General features: G+C 39.3%; 1 protein-coding gene across 1 annotated transcript in view; it reads right to left on the bottom strand.

Annotated features, from left to right (window-relative positions):
* Pold3 (DNA polymerase delta 3, accessory subunit) overlaps nt 1-24297 on the bottom strand; it is a 49105-nt gene that overhangs the window by 7782 nt on the left and 17026 nt on the right. Inside the window, exons 6-11 of the mRNA XM_048360191.1 lie at nt 17674-17938; nt 15845-15917; nt 11162-11327; nt 7851-7957; nt 2497-2606; nt 109-187 (exon numbers count right to left, since the gene is read on the bottom strand). Of these exons, the coding sequence (XP_048216148.1) occupies nt 109-187; nt 2497-2606; nt 7851-7957; nt 11162-11327; nt 15845-15917; nt 17674-17938 (800 nt within the window). The remainder of the gene's footprint in view (nt 1-108; nt 188-2496; nt 2607-7850; nt 7958-11161; nt 11328-15844; nt 15918-17673; nt 17939-24297) is intronic.

Raw genomic sequence — 24297 nt, 5'->3', positions numbered from 1 at the left:
TAGCAGCATACAGAGCTGTGTCACACATGCACATGACTATATCAGAGATTTGGGTTCCTCTCTATGTAGTAACTCATCCCTGGATTCAGAGCCAACTTTTTGTCTTACCTATACAGTTGTCATCATCCACAAAGGTTTTAGATTTCAGTACACGCTTTCGTTTTCTTTTGTTTTCTCCATTTGAGCTCTAAAAGATTAGAGGACACAGAATTAGGATGGCCAAAGCTATATATAATATATAATATATATAATATATATAAAACAATTAACTAGAGCTTCTAAATCTCTTAACACCCACACCCCAATATCCCATTATGATAAATTGAAAAAGAAACTACATTTAAGACCAGCCCTACCAATTTTATGCCTCTATCAGAAAGAATGACATTGTTCCATTTGTAAGGAAATGGAAGGACTTGGAAAAAGTTATACTAAGTGAAGTGAGCCAGACCCAAAGAAACATGGACTCTATGGTCTCCCTTACTGGGAATAATTAGTACAGGTTTAGGCAAGCCATAGCAGAGCATCACAAGGCCCAATAGCTATACCCTTATGAACACATAAGATGATGCTAAGTGAAATGAACTCCATGTTATGGAAACAATTGTTATATCACAGTTGTAACTACTTTCAACGTCCTATGTGTATGTGTAGTTTCTATTATAGATGATGTTCTTGTATCACCTTCCTATGGTTGTACCTACACTATCTCTGTAATCTTATCTGAGTATATTGGAAACCGTGTTTACTGGTATTGGAAGTAGGAAATTCAAAGGGAACACCAAATTTGAGAGACACAGGGTAAAAAAGGAGAAATAACTACAAAAGCAATACTTGCAAAACTGTTTGGTGTAAGTGAACTGAACACTTCGGGGGGGGGGAGGGAAAGTGGGGGAGGGAGAGGGGCATGAGGGACAAGGTAACAAACAGTACAAGAAATGTATCCAATGCCTAACGTATGAAACTGTAACCTCTCTGTATATCAGTTTGATAATAAAAATTTGGAAAAAAAAAAAAAAAAAAAGACCAGCCCTACCACAGAGACAAGCTATGTTCTCTGTATACAGAGGCTTGATTATTCACTGCTTCAGAGAAGAAAAGCAGCATGCTGAGGAAATAAATAGATCCACTCAAGCAATAAGGTTTTGATGGATAGTACAGGTACCATGGATAAAAGGCAAACGGCCACATGATAGTGGCTCACACCTGTAATCTTAGCCACTCAGAGGCTGAGATTTGAGGATGGAAGTTTGAAGCCAACCTGAGTAGGAAAGTTCATGAAACTGTTTATCTCTAATTAACCAAAAAGCTGGAAGTAGAGCTGTGGTTCAAGTGGCAGAGCACCAGGCTTGAGCAAAATAACTAAGGGACAGTGCCCAAGCTCTGAATTCAAGCCCCAGTATCAGCACCAAGAAAAAGACAAACAGGCTAAGGACATTTGTAGAAGAGAGACAAGGACAGCAGACCACAGCAATGCACTGTGCAACAACTTTAATGGAAGACTGGGGCTGTCCTCCACTAATAGGGTGACCTCTAAGTCAGATCAGGAACCTCTCAATCTAGGCCTCTGCTATTGATATGTCACATATTGGTATGTCAACATTAGCATTTCAACATTATATTCAATCTATGACAGAAATTAATAGCAATCTCCCTTTTATCTCCACTGGTCCTTCATCCTACCTTTCGGCTAATAGATTAGTGAAATAGTTAAATGAATCTCAACACAATGAATTACAGAAAACCAACGAGCACAAGTTAAAAACTTATCAGCACCCATTTTCTCAATATTTCATTATCACCACTAATAGATATAGACAAAACACAGCAGAAGAGCACCAAGAACCCTATATCCCCATTTGACAGCTTTGCTCCTCCAGCCCTCTTCCTGAATAGCAACAAATACAACTTCTTTTTTTTTTTGGAGGGGGTTGGTCTTGAGTGCTGTCCCTGACCTTTTTTTTTTTTTTTTTTTTGCTGAAAGCTAGCACCCTACCACTTTGAGCCACAGCTCCACTTCCAGTTTTCATGTGGTTAATTGGAGATAAGAGTCTCATGGCCTTTCCTGCCTGGGATAGCTTCATACTGTGATCCTCAGACCTCAGCCTCATGCGTAGCCAGGATTATAAGCACCAGCCACTAGTGCCTAGCCAGACACAAGTTCTTGCATTGTTCCCTTCTTTTTTTTTTTTTTTTTTTGCACAATTCCAACTGTAGTTGTATAGCCTAACAATCCTGATATTGAAGGCTATGAGAAACAAAGCAGCTCCCCAAACTCACCCCCATAACCTTCCTGAGACTACATCCTATAGAAGCATCTCCCTTCAGGTAAGAAGAGAGGGAGTACCCACTCAGATCTACCTGTAGGAAGCAGAATGAGATGAGAGCCATCTATTGGCTTTTGTCAGTCTATAGCAAGTCCTGATCAGTATAGAATTATATAGATCCTGGGGCAGTAACCTCTAGGCAGTAGCCTCTAGGCCAGTGAATTCTTACCTTGACAGGAGGCTCAGGCTCAGTCTTTGGTACTGGATTAGGAGATGAAGACACAGGAGGAGGAGGGGGTGGTGACTCCGCTTCATAAGTACCAGGAGAGTCTGGGAAGACTGAAAATAATGAAACAAGTTCAGATAAGAGAACTGCACGCTGTCGCTGCTACAGTGCCTTCTCTGCCAGCATTACTAAACTTCTATGGCTAGCAAGGGGCATTTTATAAGCAATAATTTATGTTCTATGACAACCAAGGCTACTATAGTTTTTTGTCAAATACACATCAATTTTATATAGCCCAAACCAGAGAATCCAGAATTAATCTTAGCCAAATATTTACTTTACAGGCTAAGTCAGGGTGCAAAGTTGGTTTACAAATATCTACTGATTCCCTACTATGTGTTATGTTTGTCATTTTATTTTCACATTCTAAGAGACATACAATTATCACTTTACAGTTGAGTACATAGAAGTTTGCAGATTTCTTTACTTGACAAAATCATAAAGCCTGTAATGGAGACAGGAGGGTTTTAAAAGCCAAATCCATGTGATTCAGTAGCTTGCCCAATCCAACTATCCACACTGCCTTACCGTTCATGACCAGACATTTCCCCTCAAGACCAAGTACAGAGACAATCCTCATCTTGATGTCCATCACCATAGTCACATTGTGACTATGACCTGAGAACTACTTGCAATCATTTGAGATGTTTGGGAAAATAGGTTACTTTTGAAGTGATGTTTGAACAAGTAAGATATACTATTTCGCATGGGAACGATTCCTACTCACTGCCTCACTGACCAAGTTTGTTCTGCTGAGAGTAGCAGGAAATAATGCTATGTACATAGTACCACCAGAAGAGAGGGCTACAAAAGGGATCCCACTGTTTCTCAGTAGTTACAGAAATAGTGGCCCATTAGAAGAAAAGTGAAGAATCCTTAACTGACCTCTTGCTTAATCACCACAAAGAGATCACTGGTCAGAGCATACCTGCTCCCTGAATCTCCTGGCTGCATTCAAATTCTAAGCACAAGCCTTGGATCTGAATTCCTCCCAACTATTAGGTCAGTGTTAAAAATTATGACAGGGAGGGTTCAAGACCAAATGACCTAAAGAGGTAAAGCAGAACAAGAGCCAGAACAAAACAATACAGGCCTCCAAACTTTATAAGCTCTAGGAAACAAGAGACAGAAATACAAAAAAGGTCCAGCTATTAACCTAGCTCTGGAAGGGTAGCACAGGAGGGAGCTTAAGTGAGAGAAGTGTCACATCCCAGAATCAGTTGCCCACTGTTATATAGAAAGAAATATTCAGAAAGTCAGGCCACAAGGGCAGATGTGTTAGAGTGGTTGGAGGAGAGTTTGGGCAGCAAGGAAGCCAAAGAAAAGGAGTTGTGAGTACTCACAGTAATAAATTTAGGTGTTCTCATTCTATTTCCAGTTCTGCAACCACTTGATTTACCCAAGGAAAACACTTAATCCCAATGGCACCATTCAGCCCCTCAAAACACTGCATGCAGCTCTGTTTGTTTACCCACAGTCCCCCCAGGCTCTGGCTCTAAAGAGGAGGGCTGCCACAATTCCCTGGGTACTCAATACAGAGCAACATTAACTGTTTTTTGTTTTAAGTAAAGGAAAATAATCACTTTCTGAAATAAATCTGGGATGAAGAACATCCAGGTTAAAGAAGACAACACAGACCTAACTCCTCTTTCTACATGTTCCCTAAGAGAAATGCCAAATATGGGACTAAGATACTATAATCCAGGAGTCAAGAGCCCTTAATGAAGAAATTTCATGAAATCCCTGGAATATGGAAAGCAAACAAGAGAACACTGACAAGAGAAAGGCCAAATTCAGAAGGCAGAAATTGCTATCCATGAGAAAGCTTGTTTTATCTGATTAACAATTTTTTATTACTTAAAAAAATGATTTTAAGGGCTGAGAAAATAGCCACAGTTTTCTAGACTTCACAAACATTCTCACAACCCCAGCAATTACAATCTTTTTGTCTTATACAACTGAGGTTCAAAGAAATCAGAACAAATAAAATAGACGTCATATTCATCTGCTGGAATGGGAAAGACGGATAGCATGCCTTCCTGCTTTATTCTATCATCAAGCCATGCATTAGGACTCAGCACATATCTAGTGACAGAACTCTAAGATATGCCTGAGGTACAGAGATTGATCCTGATACACTGTATACATGCGCAGAAATGTTACACACAGTGAAAAAGCCCTCATTGATCCCCTGATGATACCATTAAAAAAAAAGCTTGTGTTCATAAATCTGAAGCAAATCTACAGCTCTTGCAGATGAGAGGCACTTAAGTAGTCAAACACCATCCCAGGAAAGCAACTTTTGTTGGGACAGAATAAGTACTGTGGTCAAGCTAATTTCAGCAACCAGCAATGGAGCCACTTGTTTGTCAGGAATTCTCTGGCAGAAATGGGCAATTAGAATTCCTGGAAAGCACTCATAGTTTCCGAGGAGTCAATTTTTTTTTCAGATTAATCTGTTTATTCCAAGAAATTAACACATTAAAAATAAACTTATCCAAGCCAAGTCATACATTCTTTAATCTTTTAAACAAAATGTACATCTTAAACATCACATTATGGTGGAAGTAAAAGAGATAAATACTTCTTAAAATACCTATCCTTAAAGAGTGGGAATCATTGCTTAACATTCTCCACAAAAAACCTGCCAGGATTGGGAATGTTAGCAACTACTTAACACATATCTGCAAAAACTTTCTCTCCAGCAGTGTACATATTACTATTTTTTATGTTCTTTCTGTGTCTCTAGTCTCTTTTGCTTTACAAGAGTATAGATAACTACAAGAGGTGCTTATGACACTGCCAGGTAAAGAAACAGTAGCTCCAGTGGTAGAGTTCAAGTAAGAAGGTGAGAGGTTTCTGAGAGGTTCTTTTTTTTTTTTTTTTTTTGCGAGTCCTGGGCCTTGGACTTACTGTCCCTGGCTTCTGTTTTGCTCAAGGCTAGCACTCTGCCACTTGAGCCACAGCGCCACTTCTGGCCATTTTCTATATATGTGGTGCTGGGGAATGGAACCCAGGACTTCATGTATACAAGTCAAGCACTCTTGCCACTAGGCCATATTCCCAGCCCCTCTGAGAGGTTCTTATAGGTATTGTTACCACTGCTCAACACTGGCTAAACATGCAACAGAAGAGTGGTTAGCAATGAGAACAGGTACTCTGTGTGGAGCACTGTCAAAGTACTTGTGTAATGATATCTGAAAGCCTGTAAGACTCTTTGTCTCCTATTAACCAGCAAAAAGCCAGGAGTGGAGCTGTGACAAGTGTTACAACCCTAGCCTTGAACACAAAAGGTGAGGGGAGGTGCTCAGGCCCTCAGCTCAAGCCCCAGGCCTGGCACTGAAAAAAAAAAAGGCAAGAAACAAAGACATAGAAGTGAAAAAAACTTGTCTCAAGTCACATGATTAGCAGTCTGGCTGCAGAGTCCATGAAAATTTCTCTGTTCCTGCTGCTCCTCTGCACTATTAGCTTAAGACAGCAGATTGAGCTAATAGCACATCATCAGTATAATACAAACATAATAGGAATAAATGAAGCACAGTTTAAAATCCTATTGGTGATAGACAAAGAAGTTTAAGAATAAAATGACAGAGGCTTACAAATTCTGTCAAATGCCCAAACTTCTTGCCAGAAGAAGAACTGTGAGAGCCTCGGCTCCCATCTGTTATTGTAGGCTGCACACCTCTATCACATTACTTGGCACTGCTTTCCAAGCTAAACCACACCACTCATATTTCTAAACACCCTGGGGTGTTATTATTTCTGTGGCCTACAGATCAGAACTACAGAGAATACTTTAGAAGTATGTAATGAAACCCAATTAACCACAGTACTTCCTTGCTTTAGAGCTGACTCTTGCACTAATACTAGAGTATATCACCTATTTCTGATGACTTTAAAGCCTTCTCCAGAATTTTCCCACCAACTTCTTTTCTGGGTTGAAAACAGGGACAACTACTCCAATGAAGATACAGTCCTAGCTGATTGCTGATAGCTCATACCTGTAATCCTAGCCTAGCTACTCAGGAAGCTGAGATCTGAGAATCGTGGTTCAAAGCCAGCCTGAAAGTCTGTAAGACTCATCTCCAATTAACCACCAGAAAAACAGAAGTGACACTGTGGCTCAAAGTGATACAGCTCTGCCTTGAGCAAAAGAGCTCAGGGATAGCACCCAGCCCTAAGTTCAAGCTCCACAACCAAAAAAAAAAAAAAAGGAGGATACAGTCCTAAGTTTACACCCTAATTATTTCCCCATGTGTCTATATGGAATACCTTTATTTCATTCCTTAAATGGGCAGAACTTTGATGATCTTTCTTTCATTCACATTGTTGGGATTTTTCCTTTCAGTAAGCTTGGTCAAAGCATTTAATAAATGACATGAAGTGAGAATATAGCAAATGCTCCGCTGGGATGCTCACAATGCCTACATGTGCCAGACAACTCTGAAGGGCACTGCCTTCTCACAGGGCACCAGAGGCTGCAATCCCTGACACTTATCCATGAACAGTAGGAGTTAGAAAGGCACTTCTATCACAGAGGTTCAACTGCCTGGTCTGCTCCTCACACATTTCTTTTGCATTAGTCTTGTGCACACACAAATCTATTTTCTCACTCACTTTTTTTTGCTCCTCCTCTTAGGGAGAACCTCTTTACTATCTTCAACTCCTTCTAGTAGCATTTCTTGCTTAGTCTTACATTTTTAGTTTTGTCCTGTGATAGCACAGCAGGTTTCTTTGGGCATTCATTATTCTCTAATCCCTCTTATTATCAGTGTATTTTGCATTTGTCCTTGTGCCTTTGTATGACACTGAATTTCTTTGGACTAGATTTCACTCATTACCTAAAACAGTTTATATATGTTAGGCCATGACTTCTTGGAGAACTGCTAACAGCAACTCAAGCTTTTAACCCCTGGTTCTCAAGGCATGCTTTGTAGGGTAAGAGATACCTAGCATATCAATTTTGCCCAGGTGCCTTTTTCCTCAGGCTCTTCCTATACACCATACATGATTTCAGATTAAATGAAGATAGTTAAAAGAATACCCCTTTATAAAAAAAAAAAAGAAAGAAAATATTTTAGACAACTACAGTAGTGTATATCCCTTTTCTCTTTGTGCTGGTTAATTCACAAGATACTAAATGATTCTGATCAAAATCCTAGATTTCAAACAGAAATAGGTACTATATTCTTTCAACATAAGGATTATGACTTTCACTGTAATCCTATTAAGTAAAATTTTCACTCCTTGAGCATCATAAGATTGATCTCAGTCCCAAACAAATAAACAATGCCCACCTTCATCTTCACTGCTATCAGACTGAGGAAGTTTGATCCTTCTCCTCTTTTTCTTCATGCCTTCAGTTTCCTTTATTTCATCGTCAGATAACTCTACTCGCTTCCCCCTTTTGACATCCAGGAATAAATAAATCATGTTATATAGAATGAACATGTAAATATTCATATGTTTCTATGCATCTTGCTTTATAATTCATGGTCTTATTGCCAGGGGGTGAAAAAAAGTCCAAGAGACAAATATTCACTTTAAGAATATGCTGCTACCTACCCACAACCTGGTCACTTTATAGGGTAACCAGAGTAAAACATTTCTCTATCTCTACAGACCACTGGAAGCTACAACCAGATTGTCAAGAAAGGTTCTTAAGGAGACAGATTTGAGAATTCTGGTTCAAAGACACAGCTGGATAGAAAGCCCATGAGATTCTTGCCTTCAATTAATCACCAAAAAGAGCCCGAAGTGGAGGTGCAGCTCAAGTGGTAGAGCACCACCCTTGAAAACCTAAAGGATAGCACCCAGGCCCTGAGTTCAAGTCCTAGTACACAAAAAATGTCAGGTGTGGTGGGTATGAATTCCAATGGTTGGGAAGCTGAAGAAGGAAGATCATGAGGCCAAGGCCAGCCAGGGCTACACAGTGAGACCCCCAAATAGAAGCTCCAGCCAATATCACTAGCTATAATGTAATATGATATATTTTAATGGACAAATAAAATGTTATGGGACATGCAATTGTTACTTCAGAACTGTTCACTCAGTGGGTAATTTATGGAGGGCCTATTGTGTGTTAGAGACAAATACAATTAAGTCATAGTCTTTGTCATTGACTAATAGCTTCAGTTATCCTAACCACCAACTTTCCTTTCTACTTTGAACTAGAAAAAGACTAAAACAGTGTAATTCCGTAGAAAGGCTAACAAAATAAACACCAGGAACCAGAAAGGGGGCCAAGGGGAAGGAGGATGAATGAAGAGATGGGGGAAAATGCAGTCAAAAACTCTACTCATATCTTACAGAATTAAGGAATGTGAGGGAAGGGGGATGAGAAGGAGTGAGAATGATCAAAGAAATGATATTGACCAAGACACACTCCATTCATAAACTATTTTGTTGAATGGCCAACTCCTTTGTACAACTAAAGATAATAAGTAAATAAAGACTAAACCAAACCCCAAATAAGGAAAATAGTGTTTGTATTAGTTGTACAAGGGAGTTTCACTGTGACATCTCCCCACACACATATAATATATCCCTATTAACCTCTATCACACTCTTATCATCCGCTCTCCCCCATGAAAACCATCCTAACAGATAATATCGGTCCATTCACCCTCTTTACCAGTCGCTCCCCACTTCTGCTAGGAGTTATTCCCCCCATGGAGCCTGCCCTAGACTAAAAGGAGATAATTTTTTTTTAAATATGAACATAATTCAATGTAATAGAAAAACATAAGAAAAAAACCCAGTGAAGCCAAAGTTGTTATTTTTGGAGAAATGACTGCTAACATCAATAAGCCTACTACAAAATTGGTTTACAAAAATTCCAATTTTACCAACCAGGAATGAAACAGTGATGAAATCTATAGTGCTGACTACAGGTTCTACAGATGCTTAAGGGACAGGCTGCATTACAAGTGACATGCCAGTTAGCCCAATAGTTCAACTGATCCAAGAAGGAGAAAATCTGAACAACACTATTTAAAGGAACCAAGTTCACAACAGGACTGTGATTGTGGCTCAAGTGATTAAGCATTTGCCTAGTAAGCACAAAGTCCCAAGTCCAATCTCCAGCACTGCCAAAAGAAAAGGAGTCATTCACAATAAATACCTTCCTGCATTTTTTTAAATAAAAGATCCAAGCACAGGCCTAAGCCCAGATTCACTAAGAGATTTTATCATACATGTATTTCTTAAATACATACACACTCCTACAGAAATCAGGCAAAACCCCTCTCAAGGGGCTGGGGATATAGCCTAGTGGCAAGAGTGCCTGCCTCGGATACACGAGGCCCTAGGTTCGATTCCCCAGCACCACATATACAGAGAACGGCCAGAAGTGGCGCTGTGGCTCAAGTGGCAGAGTGCTAGCCTTGAGCGGGAAGAAGCCAGGGACAGTGCTCAGGCCCTGAGTCCAAGGCCCAGGACTGGCAAAAAAAAAAAAAAAAAAAAAAAAAAACAACCCTCTCAACTCCTTTTATGAATTTAGCATGACTGTGATAGTAAAACTAAACAAAGGTATTATCAGAAAGCAAATGACCTATAGTCCTCATAAACATAGAAGCAAAACAAATGCTTACTTTAATATTAACAAATCTAATCTAGATATGAATTAAAATAATGTTTCCTGGCTAGGGTTTATCCCAAGAATGCAAGGCTAAGTATTATAAGATCAATTAGTATAACTGACCACATTAACACCAAATGAGCCTATCAGTGTAAATGCAGGAAAAACATCTTTTCAAAGTCAACACCCATTCACAATGAAACTTGTCATGACAAAAAAGACTTGAGAAAGAACTTTCTCAGTGGTAAAGGCCACTACTAAAAGCCTGCAATTCAAATCCTATCTAGTAGTGATGGTGAGTGCATTCCTGGCAATAACTACCAACCTATGGCTGGGACATTTTAACCCACCTGTATCACATGTCTCTAAAAGTAAGGGCCACTGGACAGAGCCTTAAGTCTTTCTCATCGCCATTGCTGATATTTTCTACTCAAGTTGCCCCAGCCTTGCCACAAAAGTCAGCTCTTTGTGGGCCTATCAGTGCTGACAGTGTCTTTTAGAATTTCTTTCAACAGACTAATTCTACCAACTATGAGGTAGTGTCTCAAATTCCTGGATCCATTTTTAACAGCTTGTATGTTTTTTATTTTCTTTTCTAATTACATTTTACCACTTGAAAAATAAACTCATTGATATAAAAAGAAAATAAAGACCTTTTTCTCTTAAATTTGACTAGAAACAGTAACCTCTCATTTGGCAATTTGGAGTATAATGCACACAGGCCCACGCACAACACTTAGGCTCTTATGCAATGTCCACAAATTTAAAATGTAGGGGGGAAGATAATCAATTTAGATCAGTGGGGACAAAAATACAACTTGAGGCCCTAAATCACCAAAGCTGGCCGATGGCACAGACCTAGTTCACTAGAAAAGCTACCAAGTTTCTCTCTTCATTTTGCTTGTACAGTCGTATCCCTAAGGCATTAAGTAGGATTTAGCACTCAGCTGAAAACTGCCTGCTGTCAATAAGCCCAAACAGACCTCTCCCCCAGCAGACATTCTTCCCCCGCAAGGGACATTTTCCTACCATTTTTTTTCCTTCTGCTGCATCTTAACAGGTTCTGCTTTTTTGCTCGGTTTCTTCAGGCCAGTGGGAGCTGCCAACTTGGCTTCAGTGACAGGCACTGGAGGTTGCTGCACTGCTTTTTCTTCTTTCACTGCTTGTTCTGAATCCAAATTGACTTTAAGTTTATCTACAAAAAAAGTAGAGCAGATGATATATAGCCATCAATTCCTCTCTATCAACAATCTACCCACTATGTGCCAGGGAATATGTTAGGAGCAAGGGCTAAAAGGGTGAAAAACAATCCTTGTCCTAAAGGAGCTCAAGGTCTGTTCAGAAAACACTTCTTGCCAACAACTACTTGAGTGGGAGGGGTTCATTTCTGCCTCCCGCTAATTTCTCATATCACAGCCCTAAATCAAATGATAATAAAAAACAAAGCTTAGAAGGAAAAAGAAATAAGCCTTATGAGGTAGCATCTCTCTCTTTTTCAGTGGGGAAATGAGGAGTCACAGTTAAAAAAATGGCAATAGAAGAAGGCACACTCGCTCATTCCTGTATTCCTAGCTACGAAATATATAATATAATATAATATAATATCAGGAGGATATTAGCAAAATCCAATCTCAACCAATAGCTGGGTAGGAGGGATGTTGTTCCAAGGTAAGCCCTTGCAAAAATGCAAGACACTACCTAAAAAATAACATCTGCTGTACCTGAACAGTTTCTGCTTTTTTGCTGGGTAAAAAAGGGCTGGAGGTGTGGCTCAAAAGGTAAGACTGCAGGGCCGGGAATATGGCCTAGTGGTAGAGTGCTTGCCCTGCATGCATGAAGCCCTGGGTTCAATTCTTCAGCACCACATATATAGAAAGAGCCAGAAGTGGCACTGTGGCTCAAGTGGTAGAGTGCTAGCTTTAAGCAAAAAGAAGCCAGGGACAGTGCTCAGGCCCGGAGTCCAAGCCCCAGGACTGGCAAAAAAAAAAAAAAAAAAAAAGGTAGAGGACTTTAAACCCCAGTACCACAAAACTACAACAACAAAAACAAAACCCAAAAAACCTAATAGCAGGATTTGAACCAAAATCTTTTCTATTATAATCCACCTATTCTGGCTGGATATTTATGATCCCACTATTAAATTGAGATAAAATTGAGACTAAATAGATCCAAATCCTGCTTCCCTTTGGGCTATAATTTCTATAAATTATTTATAGTTTATAATGAATACTTAAAGATTATCATAGGATTAAAAGATAGGCAGTTAGTTGGATACCTTTAGCTTATACATGTAGTCCTACCTACACAGAAGGCTGAGACTGAGGGGACTGCAGTTCCAGGCCAGCCTGGATGGGGAAGTCTCTAGGAATCTATCTCAACAGAGGGAAGCTGAAGGTGGTGGTGCACCCCTGCTATCCCAGCAGTGACAGAAAGCCTAATGCTGCTATGGGCAATAGGTGCCTTATAATCCAGGTACCATCCTAGGCAGGAAGGGAGACCAGAAGCAAGACTCTATCTCAAAAACAACCAGCAAAATAGCTGGGCTAAAGGCATGGCTCAGTGGCAGATCTCTTGTCATGCAAGTGTAAGGTCTTGAGTTCTAACACCACTATTGGTAAAATCAATATGTAAATAAAAGACGTGACATTAAGTGTCTTACCCAAAGTAACAGTAAAAGCTAAGATATGAACCTAAGTCACTCCTGACCCTTTTCCTCAGAGCAAGCTAAAACATATACACAAATACACTGTGCAGTGTGGGACTAAAAAATGTAAGCAAGATGGGCCTAACTATCTGAGAACTTGTAAAAGCATATAACCTATGAAATCATATTATCTGTAAAATCATATATAATCTGTGAACATAATTTGTTGAACTCAGTGTAAGCAATGTCACATAATAATATTAAAGTTGTAAACTACAGAACTATGTACAGGTTAGTACACAATAATTTACAGATATTAACACTTTTAAAGATTTAAATGGGAGTCTCTGTACATCAGTTTGATAATAAAAATTTGGAAAAAAAAATTTAAATGGGAAACATGGATTTTGGAAACCCATTAGCCCAGTGGTGATAGCTTTGCTTGCATTTTCAATTCTACTGTTCTCAAGTAACAGTGCTTCTCAAACTTTCCCACCAAAATATCCCAAATTGACTAGGAAATAAAAAATGTGGCTAATCACAGAACTCCATTCATTATTTTGGCTGAATAATATTCTACTGTCTGTAAATATACTATGTTTTGTTTATTTATTCAACAGATGATAAACATTTGGGTTGTTTACACTTTTTGGCTATTACAGAAAATGTTGGTGGGGACATTTTGTACATGTTTTTGTAGGGACATACAGTTTTAATTAAGTTGAGTAGATACCTATGACTGGAATTAATGAGCAATTCTTGTTTAACTTTTTAAAGTACTGCCACATGTTCTGCAAAGTGAGTATACCATATTACATTCTCCACAGTAATATATAGGAGCTCAGTTTCTCCACATCTTTGCCAACTCTTGCTATTGTCCAGTATTAAGTTTAAGTCCCACAATGAGTTTTTCTTCATCCGATTTGCAAGTTTTATTTTCACTGCAATGATCTTGTCTTATATCGAATAAAATTTAAAAAAGAAAACCTCATAATTTTATTCTGAACATTAAAACTCTTTAAAAAAAAACATGAAATCTACTTAGCAAGTGATTTTATTAGGTGAGTTCTGAATTCTTGTATTTTATCCAGGCTTCTCTCTTCTCTCTCTTGTATGCCATTACAACATCTGCCTAGCAATTACAGCCATAAGGGCAGGGACTGTTTTTTTTCCTCCACTGTACCACCAATGCCTAATAGTGGCATATATATAGTAGTTGCTCAATCAGAATTAACTAAATAATCATATAAAAATAAATGTAGGCCAGCTTATGACTAATCCTAGCTACTCAGGAGGTTGAGATCTGAGGATCACAGTTAGTTTGTGAGACTCTCATCTCCACTAAACTACCAAAAAAGCCAGAAGTGAAGCAGTGGCTCAAGTGGTAGAGCACAAGCCTTGAGCAAAGGAAGCTCAGGGACAGCACCAGGCCCAGAGTTTAAGCTCTAGGACCAGAACTATCTAAATAAATAAATAAAGTTATATAAAATGAGTATTTTTTACAGTTACCAAATATTCACATATCACACACACATTAAGTAATGTAAAACGTCACTTTTTTAAGGTTACAAACACACAAACATGTAGCCCTGAAGCCACAGCCTGACTGGATATGGTGGCAATTCCAGCCTCAGCACTGGCCACCAGAGGTCAGTGCCACCAGCATGATGCTCTACTGCAGAAGCAGAAAGCTTTCTGAGCAGGGGCTTCTCAGCGACCTCCTGTATTACACTTTCTACATTCTCTGAGCACAGAAAAATGTTCTTCCTGGAAAGCTTTCACAGCAAATAAAATACCATCAACCCAATCTTCCCTTGGTCACTGATTTGGCTACCATTGAAAAGCAGAATTTAGACCAGTTTTGCTTGCGTAGGCATGTAACAAAATCTTTGCAAAAACCTATGCTCCAAGAAAAGTGTACCCTAATTATCTATCCAGTGGCTCCCAGATTCTTCCTGGTTTTCTGACACATATCCCAGGGGGTGTACACTTGATATGGGAAGTCTTAATTATTTTTTAAAATAAAGATTTCAGCCTTTTAAAAAAATAGATAAGTTTAAATTACTACCTGGGCCCTTCCAATGCATACAGAGATTTAATTCAGTACTCTGAGGCATATATAGAAATAACTAAAACAGAAGACTTGTTTTTGTAGCCCTCTGGGACACAGGAATAACCAAGGTCATGGAAATCAATGGATTCCAGCATCCACAATAGTACCTATACTGTTGTACCACTAACCAGACTGTTCTCCTTTTATTTCTTAAAAGAAAATTATATCTGTATGTATATATGTGTAAATATATACTACACACACATTCAACAGGAGCTTTAATGAGACAGACAAACAAACCCTCAGGAAACGTAGGGGAGCTAGATATGCAACCCTGCATGCACACACCTCATGTGTGCATGTGCAGGCCAGAGCTCCCTGAACCCACCTGTAGTATGTTACTGCAAGAGAAAACAGACTTGACTAATGCAGGCTGCTGAGGGATGTAGCTCAGTGGTACAGTCTTGCACATGTGTGAGACCCTGAACTGGATCTTTAGCATGTCACTGGAGGGAGGGAGGAGAACTTCCCAGCTTCCATGCAAAATCACAGGCCCTTGAGGTCCACTTGTGAAAAGCCACATTTAAGGATGTATCACAAAAAAAAGAGAGTCTCACAAGGTAGAAGTTTTAACAAGGATTTATATTAGTATAACAGGGTTTGAGGAGAATCACTTCTTGCTCCCTATGCAGGAAATAGAAGGTAAACACCCATTTGTTTTACATACTCATTTTCAAGAGCTCCATGAAAGAAATATTTCATTCTCTTTTCAAGGCAGGACATTTGAAGCAAAAATAATATAATCTACCCTCCAAGAGGTCTTAACTGAACCCAGCTCATCCAAATGGTTCAGGGGTCACTGGTTAAACTCAGTACATTAGTCATTACAGTAGAAACTTATGTTAGAAAACAGAAATGTATCAGTAGGCACAAAGGTGGCCTTTGCCCGGGTATTATAATATATTACTTGAACATATATCAAACACAAGTCAACAGAAAGTAAGAACATGCTTACTCATAGCAGCTTTTCCAAAAAAATTGCTCATCACGTTCCCCTTTCCTGGTGCTTTGCTGCCTGCTGTAGACACCTAAAAGCATAGAAAGAAAACACACATGACTTTTTTTTGCAGCATTTAGGCTGCTCTTATAGTTGCACAGTCTTAATCTCTTCTGTAACAGCGATGTTAGACATAAGAACTAATCTAGAACAATGATACAGACCAGACAGTATCTGGATATTAATTTCTAAGGCTTTCTCAGAAGTTTTACAAAATTGTCCATGGGCTATCTAAGCTTTTCCTTTTAAAACTATTAAAATGAACAAAAAACAAATCAGAGGCAATGTGGTACACAACAGGGGGCAGGAGACAAACGATTACACTTTTAATCATCAGAAGTAGATCTGAAAATGGTAAGATTCAAAAATAAGAGGATTTACACAAAGATCAAATTATAGCCTCATAGTAGAAATTTTAAAAAGTTTTTATTTTCCACCACCTTTCTCCTTTCCTAATGTAAAAGCTTAATAATAGTAGCAACAACAATTTCAGTTTTCCGAATTTTTTAAGATTGCATTTTGATGTTTGGGTTGTTGTTTTGTCTTTTGAGACAAGGTTTCAGGCTAGCCTCAAGTTAATTTTGTAGCCTGGATAAGCCTCGAATTTGTGATCCCTCTGACTCAGCCTTCTAAGTACTGGGAATGTAATACTGCATGCACAACAATACTGAGTACTATCTTTTTGTTGTTGCTATTGACCAGGACTCAAACTTGGTATCTGACCTTTTGCTAATTGTCTGGTGCTCTACCACCTAAACCTACCCTTTTTTTCTTTTTCAGTAATGATACTAGAGTTTGATCTCAGACCACCTGATCCTACCCATTTTTTCTTTTTCAGTAATGATACTGGAGTTTGATCTCAGACCCTCATATTTGCTAGGCAGATGTTCGCTACTTGATGGGCCTGATTCCAATCTTCTAATTTACAGCTTCTCATATATAGTTGTGATGATAGGCACATTCCACCATGCCCAGCATTTCTGTTAAGATGGAGTCTCACAAACTTTGTTCTGGGCTGGCTTGCAACTATAATTCTCCTAATCACCATCTCCCAAGTAGCTGAGAGGATAGTATTAGCCATCACACCTGGCTGGTTGGTTTTTTAAGTCAATGCTCTCAACTTAGCTCAGATGACTAATCAACAACAACAAAAGTTGGTGAAGAAAAAAGGCCAAAAATTGTGTAGATTGTATTAAGATTGTTAAATATACTCTGAAGATATATATAGCAGAGCTGAGACTGTAACATGCTGGCACATTAATACACAATTCCTTGATCTTTACAATTGTTTGGGGTGTTTTCATATGCATTGTTTCAAACAGATCCACATCAGGGCTGGGAATATGGCCTAGTGGTAAAGTGCTCGCCTCGTATACATGAAGCCCTGGGTTCGATTCTTCAGCACCACATATATAGAAAAAGCCGGAAGTAGCACTGTGGCTCAAGTGGTAGGGTGCTAGCCTTGAGCAAAAAGAAGCCAGGGACAGTGCTCAGGCCCAGAGTCCATGCCCCAGGACTGGCAACCAAAACAAAACAAATAAACAAAACAAAGAGATCCACATCATTCTTATAATGTATATAGGGCAGGTACCAAGCCTTGGTAGGGAGTACTATCCAAAAGATGATTTTTTTTTATGAGAACTCAAAGTATTAAAGGATCTAGACTAAATTAGAAAAATCACAATTGAGTATCAGAACCTTTTATAATTAAGGCACACCAAAACTATTCACGTTTCACTAGAAACCCATTCTATGTTATAATGAAAACATGTTCAAAGAAGACTTACATTTGTTACTTCCTTAACCTCTGTTTTGGTTTCCTTGTTGGGAACTTGGGTTTTAGCGGCAGCTTTGGCAGCAAACATTCCCATAATTCCTTTGGGTTGCTGAGGAACCTGTTTAGAGGCAGGTGGGCTATGTCCATTGGTGGTCACCTCGTTATTGACTTGTGTCTCAGTGGACACCTCAGGACCTGACTGCTCAAACTTCCTGGAAGAGGAAGATTCTGCAGGAGGTCTAGGGACTGCAGCTGCACACTGAATGGCACTATACCTTAGGACAGAAATGATTCATGTCAGTACCAAACCTTATTTTCCAACTCTTGCTTTTTCAACATAATGCCCTCTACCCTAATAAAAAAAGTAGGATATACATAATCTACTTAACAACAGAGCTAGGATTGGAATCAGGAGTCTTCTAATTCAGAACAGTAAGATGATACCAAACAATAATAAAATATTTAGTAATTTTACTACTGGTGGGAAACCACGTGGTAATCCCTTGAAGACGTTCCTCTTATAGAGCTAGGCATTCAATAAGCATGGATGGAATCAAAACCAGGAGCTTTAAATATTAACAAGTTTCCTGGCAACTCTTTTGGCCAGAATGGATCGTGCTTTAAAACATAGAAGCCATCGGCTTTTATAACTTATGGTCCTTTAGTCATTTGTTCCTAATTTTAGTAATACCAACATACAACACCAGACAAGTAATTACGTAGAAGGCTAAGCAAAGACACTAGTGAACAAATCATATATCATGTTAAAGTGAACATTCATCTCTCATTCGCTCATCTGTCCATTTTGCCTGTTTCACATAGATCCTTAATGGAACATTCCATAGTGTGAATAGATAACCATTTAGCCTTCTTGGTTCCCCAGCTTCTTCTAACAAAGGAAAACATTTTACTTCCCCTGTTTTTTGCTTATTGGGGGAAGGAGACTTCCTTACAGTTGTTCATCTTACATTTCAGGCGCTCAGCACATAGCCGTGTGAGGCAAGACACCAGAGGAAAGACACTGGAGAAAAGTGACTGAAAGGGAGGCTTTGTCTTCTCCCTCTTCCTTGGTGTATCTCTTCAACTTTGGGTAGGAAGTAGGGGAAGATTCAGAAACTACATGGAGAGAAGAATTATCAGAGATCACAGGCACAACTTCAACACTGAGTGCTAGAATAACTTGCCTAAGGAGGGAAAAATTTGTCCTTGACATAACATTTAAGACTGAACAGCCCCCAAACTACAAAATCTTCAACTGACTCAGGGTCCACAGGAAAAAGCCTTCCACGAATCCAATCCACATCTCTAGTGCATGAGCGCTAAAAACAGACGGAAACAATTTACTTTTACCTCTGGTCTTCCTCTCTGGCCTTGCGAACTTTTACCTGTGGTCTTTCTCTCTGGCCTTGCCTACTTTTACCTGTGGTCTTTCTCTCTGGCCTTGCCTACTTTTACCTGTGGTCTTTCTCTCTGACCTTGCAAGGCTTCCATGTATGTGGGGAAAGGGCCATGTTTTATTTCATTGTCAGCACCTAAGGTTGGCCCCAGGACAACTTCTCCATTGTGTCTGCATTCCACACCTTAGGGTCAGGACCAAGAATTGGCAATGAAGAGGAGGTCAAAAGAGAGAAGAATCTTTGCTCAATCCTGAAACTGTGATTTTTTTTCCTGTCACAGCATTTCTTAAAATATACAACTCATGAGTCAGATTTCAGGTGGCCCAAAATTTTCAGGATCAAAGACAAACTTCTTTACTGGAGATAAATTCTTCACATTTTTACCAAGGATACTGCCAGTATTTAGGTACGGTAAAGTATTCAGGTTTCACTGAAGTGTTTCCTGTTACCATACTTCTACTTGCCTTGTTTTAATGGGCCCAAGGCAAACTGTACATTCAACCTCCCAGTCACTTTTATTCTTGCTGGTTTACCTGCTACAACTGGACATGCCATGACAAGATTATTTATTTCAACCTAGTAATATATCTTACATAAACCTATCAGGGTAAATCTTTCCCTAAAAGGCACTGGCCTTGTAAATTACATTCTTTGGCTATTTATTTAGTTGTTTAATAGTTAAATATTTAAATTGTTAAATACTGATTTGATTCATTAATTCAAATATTTAAATAAATATTTTAATTCATTTATTTAATATTTATATGGACATAGTACTCCTAAGTTTTGAAATGAAAGAACTATTGTCTACAATTAATCCACTTAACAATTGTTTGTTGAAGGCTACGTATACACCATTTGGTGTATACAGAAAACAAAACGATTCCTACTCCTGTGAGATTCATAAATGACAATTCCACATGGTAGCAATTCTGTATTTCTCTTCCAGGACTATGTCTGTCTGTTATCCTGTCTCCCCGTGTCTTCAGCCTTTCCTCCTCCAGAACTCTCTTCCAACAATACAACTTCAAATTATATTCAACTTGAAAGCTGTACACATCCTTCCTCAGTCTCAACTTTTCTTTAGTCTCTTCCCTCTTTCTGCATTTCAGTCGCATTTTCTATGCTGCCTCTCTTCTTCATGTCCTCGTTTTCTCAGCTGAGCAGATGCAGTTCCTGCATGGAAATGCTCTTCCTAAGGTCATCGCTGCATCCAATAGGCCCTTCTCAGTTCTTGTCTTCCCTGGCTTCTCAGCAGCATTTGACCATGTCCTGCAGTCCCTTCTTCCTGAAACTCTTCCCTTAGCTTCTGGAACCACACACTCTTGTGACTTTCGTATTATCTGGCTGCTACCTCTTCGGTCCATCCTTAAAAAAAATGCTATCTTTCAGCCCATCCTTAAAAAATTGCGGGGCACCAACCAATGGCTCATACCTATATTCCTAGCTACTCAAGAAGTTGAGATCTGAGGATCCCCATTTGAAGCCAGCATGGGTAGACAAATCCATGAGACTTTTATCTCCAATTAATCAGAAACAAAGCTGGAAATAGCAGCATGACTCAACTGGTAGAACACCAGCCATTGAGAAAAAAACTAAGGGACAACACCTAGGCCTTTAGTTCAAGTCCCAGTACAAACGAACGAACATGGCTGGGGATATGGCCTAGTGGCAAGAGTGCTTGCCTCGTATACATGAGGCCCTGGGTTCAATTCCCCAGCACCACATATACAGAAAATGGCCAGAAGTGGTGCTGTGGCTCAAGTGGCAGAGTGCTAGGCTTGAGCAAAAAGAAGCCAGGGACAGTGCTCAGGCCCTGAGTCCAAGCCCTAGGACTGGCCAAAAACAAACAAACAAACAAAAAAATGAACGACACACACACACACACACACACACACACACACACACACACAGACATACACACAGAGAACTATCATTAAATAGTGTTTACCAGGATGGAAGAAAGACAGCCTCTCTAACAAATGGTGCTGGCAGAATTGGCTATACACATACAGAAAACTGAAGCTGGATCCTTATATATTACCCTGCACAAGAATCAATTCCAAATGGATCAAAGACCTCAATACCTCAGATACCATGAAAATGTTACAGGAAGGGGTAGGGGAAACACTAGGACTTCTAGGGACTGGTTGAAACTTCCTAAGTAAAGATCCACAATTACAACAAAGCAAAGAATGACTGGATAAATGGGATTGCATCAAACTGAAGAATTCCTGCATGGCAAAGGACACAGCTAGCAAAATAGAAAGAAAGCCCACAGAATGGAAGAAAAATTTTACCAGCTATGCATCAAATATGGGCCTCCTACCTAAAATATACTTAAGAGCGCAAAAAACTAACCCCCTCAAAAATAATCCTCAAAGAAACAACAACCCAATTAATAAGTGTTCTAAAGACTTAAAGAGAGACTTTTCAGAAGAATGGCCAATAGACACATGAAGACACAAGTCCATAAAAGAAATGGAAAGCAAAACAACATTAAGATTCCACCTCACCCCAGTTAAGAATGACCATTATCAAGAAAACTAACTGTACCTAACAGACGATGGCAGGGATGTGGCCAAAAAGGAACACTACCACACAGTGAGTGGGAATGTAAACTTGTTCAATCACTCTGGAAAGCAGTATGTGGATTCCTCAAAAGATGAAACATAAAGCTTCCCTATAACCCAGCAATTCTACTCCTGGGGTGTTTATCCAATAGACCACAAACAAGGCCACACTAAAGCTACCAACACAACCATGTTCATTGCAGCATTGTTTACCCTAGCCAAGATATGGAATCAACCTAGATGCCTCTCAGTAGACAAACAGATCAAGAAAAGGTGGTATATATACACAATGGAATTCTATGTTTCCATCAGAAAAAATAATATTATTACACCATTCATAATGGAAAGATTTGGAAAATTGTATTAAGTAAGCCAGACCCAAAGAAACATAAATTGCATGGTTTCCCTCATTTGTGGTAACTAGAATGTGCCTATAAATCTACAAGTAAACCCAATGGATGGACATGATAAATTATACAGAACTCTAAACATTACAACAGTGAGCACAAAGGAGGACATTCTTAGGAGAGGATTACAGAGGCTCAATAGCTATGTGCATATGGGCATCTAAATGATGCTTATTAAAATGAACTCTAAGAAGGCTGGGAATATGGCCTAGTGGCAAGAGTGCTTGCCTCGTATACATGAAGCCCTAGGTTTGATTCCCAAGCACCACATATGTAGAAAATGGCCAGAAGTGGCGCTGTGGCTCAAGTGGCAGAGTGCTAGCCTTGAAAAAAAGAAGCCAGGGACGTGCTCAGGCCCTGAGTCCAAGGCCCAGGACTGGCTAAATAAATAAAATAAAATGGACTCCAAGAAATGGAAACAGGAGGGTTTTGTTGTTGTTGTTATTTTGCTTTTTAAAAATCCTTCTCTCCTTTGTTGCTATTTATTTTTGTACCCTTTCACTTGTATATAAGTTTATCTGTTTTGGAGAGGGAAAGGGGAAGCACAGAGATGGTGAGACAGGGCTAGCAATGTGGCCTACTGGTAGAGTGCTTGCCTCATATACATGAAGCACTGGGTTCGATTCCTCAGCACTACATATATAGAAAAAGCCAGAAGTGGTGCTGTGGCTCAATTGGTAGAGTTGCTAGCCTTAAGTAAAAAAAAGCCAGGGACAGTGCTCAGGCCCTGAGTTCAAGCCCCAGGACTGGCAAAAAAAAAAAAAAGAAAACAAATGGTGGGACAAAGGTGAACTAATTCAGCAGTGATACTCGCTATGCACTATGTTGAAAATGAACTATACAAGTTGTAGAGAAAGAGAGTCTGGAAGGAAAAACTGCAAGAAAATGAGGGAAGAGGTGACACTTCAGAAAAAAAAATACTCATCACCTAAGTTATTTAATTATAACCCCTCTTTCTTTTCCTTTACATAAAAAGAAAACTAGAAAAAAGATGGAAACAAGAAAAATAAAGTGCTTACATTGTATCAAACATCAGTCTAAGTGCTCCACATAATTTCAGTTTATTTAATCCTCTATTAGATATGAGGTTGGTAATACTATTATTTCCATTTCACTGATAAAGAAGCTAACTAAATCTGAGAGGTTAAATATATTTTCCAAGGTCACACAGGTAGTAACTGTGGCTGAGTTTTACTTTCTGTTTTCTTTTCATTCTATTCATTCTTTCTGCAAGGCTGTATCTGCTACTGTGGCATAGCTGCTTACCTACTTTCTCCAATTCCAAAATCTTGATCTTTACCCGTATTTCCCCTCTTGGGATTTCCATAGTCTTCTCAAATTCAACATCCCCATAATCCAATCTATAATTTCTCCTGCTTCCCTAAATCTTACTCTTACTTGTATATTCCCTTCCTTAGTGCTCAGCTACCAAAACCACAGAATGAGATTATCTTAACACTATGAGCAGCCAACCCACACATACCCAGTCCCCAACAACTAGCACACATGGCCATTTTAGTAGTTATGGCTCTTTTTAGCCTTTGTACCTCTCTATCCAATAACACTCACTACTGCATTGCAAACAACTGTATTCTCCCTGGAACCCTGGAACACTTCTCTCTTATGACCTTGCTTCCCTTCTTCTCTACTTTTAACATGGCAGCCAGAGTCATCTTTCTAAAATGTGGCTCTTATCATTTCATCCCATTTGTTTAAAAGTTTTCAGTGGCTTGTAAGTGCTCTCAAAATAAAGTCTCCACTCCTTATCTTAGTAGTCAAAGCATCACCTGACTCCAGAGTATTCCTCACCTCTCATTCAGTTCCAGGCATACATACTTGCATCATTTCCTCTTTCTTCTGTCCCTACTCTCTCACCATTTTGTTTGGCTATTTCTGTTGGGCCTTCAGGCCCCAGTTTTGCTGTCCTAACCTTTAGGAAATCTCTATCTTGCTACCTCAAGAAGTGGTATAAGTGCCTGCCAACCAGTATTTTCCCAACACTGTTCCTCCAATGAGAGCACTGCCACCTTGACTGTCAGTGCTCAGAATCTTGGGAGCAAGTACTAGGCCATATTCTCTACAGTGTGAGGCAAAAGAACTCAGAAGGCATTTGCTGAATAAATTCAAATTATCAGCTTTAGCATGTGTTTTAGTAGGTACTCATATGTTTAGAGGACTGAACTGAAGCTTTAATACAATCCCACAAAATAAGCACAATTACACTGAATTTGACAATAAAGACCCAAAGCTCAGAGAG

The sequence above is a fragment of the Perognathus longimembris genome, chromosome 13 (genome assembly GCF_023159225.1).
Source record: "Perognathus longimembris pacificus isolate PPM17 chromosome 13, ASM2315922v1, whole genome shotgun sequence".
Classification (NCBI taxonomy): domain Eukaryota; kingdom Metazoa; phylum Chordata; class Mammalia; order Rodentia; family Heteromyidae; genus Perognathus; species Perognathus longimembris.
This window is presented reverse-complemented; position numbering and strand designations above follow the sequence as displayed.